This window comes from Priapulus caudatus, unplaced genomic scaffold, assembly GCF_000485595.1.
Source record: "Priapulus caudatus unplaced genomic scaffold, Priapulus_caudatus-5.0.1 Scaffold2759, whole genome shotgun sequence".
NCBI classification, from domain to species: Eukaryota; Metazoa; Priapulida; class Priapulimorpha; order Priapulimorphida; family Priapulidae; genus Priapulus; species Priapulus caudatus.
The window spans coordinates 2616-5115 of NW_014579820.1; the positions used below are offsets into that span (position 1 = coordinate 2616).

The following is a 2500-nucleotide window of genomic DNA, read 5'->3' on the forward strand; positions in this document are numbered from 1 at the left end:
TGGCGCAGCACAAAACACAGCGTGTGCGGCAGGCTTAAAGCCTTAATAGAGGGACGTGCTTAATAGCGGGGCAGGCTTAATAGCGGGACGTGCAGAGCTCCTGCTAAAGTTGTCCGCAAAAATGCGGTAAATAGGGTGCGACTTTAGCGAACGGAGGTTCGTGAGACGCGTCCTAGCTAGCTCCGCTATTTAGCGGACAACTCGGGAATACTGGCAGGTCCAACAAATCAGTAAAAATAAAAATAATGTTTAATAAATCGTATTGCACCCTAACTCTCCTACCTGCGGTAAACAACTCGATCCTCATTGCAAAAGAAAAGCCTAACGTCGGCGCGAATGCTGACTCTCTGCACTACGCTGCGTACTCCCTATACATAATCCCTATATACCCTATATACCCCATATCCCTATATACTATTATTATATGCCCCTTATATTTATTATATCCCCTAACCCCATAATCCCCATGATTATGTATGGGGAGTACGCATCGTAGTGCCAGAGCATATAAATCACCGCATATATATCAGAGCATATATAATAAATGGTGATTTATATGCTCTGGTAGTGCCGATTGTTCAGTCAGCAATTCGGCAACAAATATAAAACTTTGATATTCCAGCGACGAGTTTCTGGCGTCAAAATCGTCATCGCCATGCAGCGCACACGTGGCGGGCGATCTCTCGGCGATTCTGTCGCCGGCAACGAGCTTATAGCTCACAGCTTTATATCTTTATAGCTTATATAGCTTCATAGTTATTATAGCTTTATAGCTTATAAGCTTAATTTTTAATTTTGCTCCAAAATCTAGGGGAGCAGCTGCCCCATTGCCCTTGCCACCGGCTACGGCCCTGCTAATACTATATCTACTATAGAATGACATCACTTAGAACATGTTCTAATCTCTCAACTAGTTGAGCATCAACCTTTGTGTTTGCACTGTCGACTTTTATTCGAAAAGTTTATTAATTTACTCAACTCGTCAACGTTTCAACTAAAAGTTGACAGTGCAAACCCAGCGTTACTTGTACGTGTGACAGAATTCGCCGTTCGATCTGCATCTCATCTTATTTGCTAATTTTCAGATTTGTTTCGTTGATGATAGCGGTGACCTAAAAACTCTGCAAGATGAATACCGGTTTAACAACAATGACATTCAACGATTAAAACCAAGGTGAGTGATATTCAAGTATATACACTTAAGCTCATGTACGCATGCTAGCACGCACGCGGGCACCTATATGAACACGCGCACCACTCACTCAAATACGCGTGCGCACACACGCACACATCTATGCCTACGTAAAAACACCCGCACTCACCCATACAGATATGTACACGAGCCTGATGGCAATCCGCACGCGCGGTTGCGATTACGAACACAATTAAAGCCATGACTTCCTAAATACGTATGATAGCGGTAATTCTTGTGATAGCTTTGCGCAGCGGGTTCCACTGCGCGTTAACCATACTTCGTCCATGAAGTTTCTCTACTATAAAAAATATTAAATCACAAATCTATACATAGAGTAATAGCTGATACACATCTTGCTATTAGGATAGAATTATAATGAGGATTCATTACATAGGCATGGCAACGCTGAGACCTTTTATGTACCTTCTCACGCATATTCTTTTGTGAAACATAATCAATTATTAAATCATCATCTTTTATCGAAATTCTCGTAAATCAACACGTTGTTGGCTGGCAGCTCAGCGACGCGTTTGGAATGATTCAGTATTGCTGTGCATATATCGTGTCGCATGTCTTGCTTTTTTGTTTTATAGTCAGTTTATCATACCGGGCTTTATTGATAGCCACGTACACGCGGCGCAATATTATAACACTGGCTGCAGTCCCAGGTTAAAGCTGCTCGACTGGCTCCAGGCTTTCACCTTCCCATTAGAAGCGAAGTTCTCCGATACGGACTTTGCACAGGCCGCATACACGAAAGCAGTGGTAAGCGCATCTGTCATGCGGCTAGGTTTGCCATACCAACTCACGTAAACGAAGTTAACTTATGATAACATGGCCCGTGACTGTATATGCTGCAAGAATGTTTAGTGGGGTAGATGTTCGCGCCTTAGTCAATTACGTGGAGGAATGTACATCATCGCGACTGTTTGGCACCTTAAAAGAGCCATAATTTAACCGCGGTAAAATTATAGCCCTTTTAACCAATTAGAGGCTTTGTAACACATAATTTAACCGCGGAGAAATTATTTTTACGGCGGCTAAATTATGTGTTACAAGGCCTCTGATTGGGTAAAAAGGGCCAAAATAATTATTTTTGAGAACGATGGCCAACCATAGACGCACACTTGCAGAGATGCGCTATCGAATGCAATTAAAATTAATTGCTACTGAGATGGTCTTCTTACTAACTTTCGTAGGCGTGGATGAATATATTTACAAACCCTAAAGATTACACGTTATGCCATCAAACGCAATAGCGATCCCAACGATCTGGGCGTGAGAATGAAGCATACAGTAAGGTTA

General features: G+C 42.3%; 1 protein-coding gene across 1 annotated transcript in view; it reads left to right on the forward strand.

The window, feature by feature from the left end:
* Positions 1-1085: 1085 nt before the first annotated feature.
* Positions 1086-2500, forward strand: part of LOC106819032 (guanine deaminase-like) — a gene marked incomplete at its 5' end in the record, with an annotated part of 7304 nt that continues 5889 nt past the window's right edge. Inside the window, 2 exons of the mRNA XM_014823692.1 lie at positions 1086-1174; positions 1789-1960. Of these exons, the coding sequence (XP_014679178.1) occupies positions 1086-1174; positions 1789-1960 (261 nt within the window). The remainder of the gene's footprint in view (positions 1175-1788; positions 1961-2500) is intronic.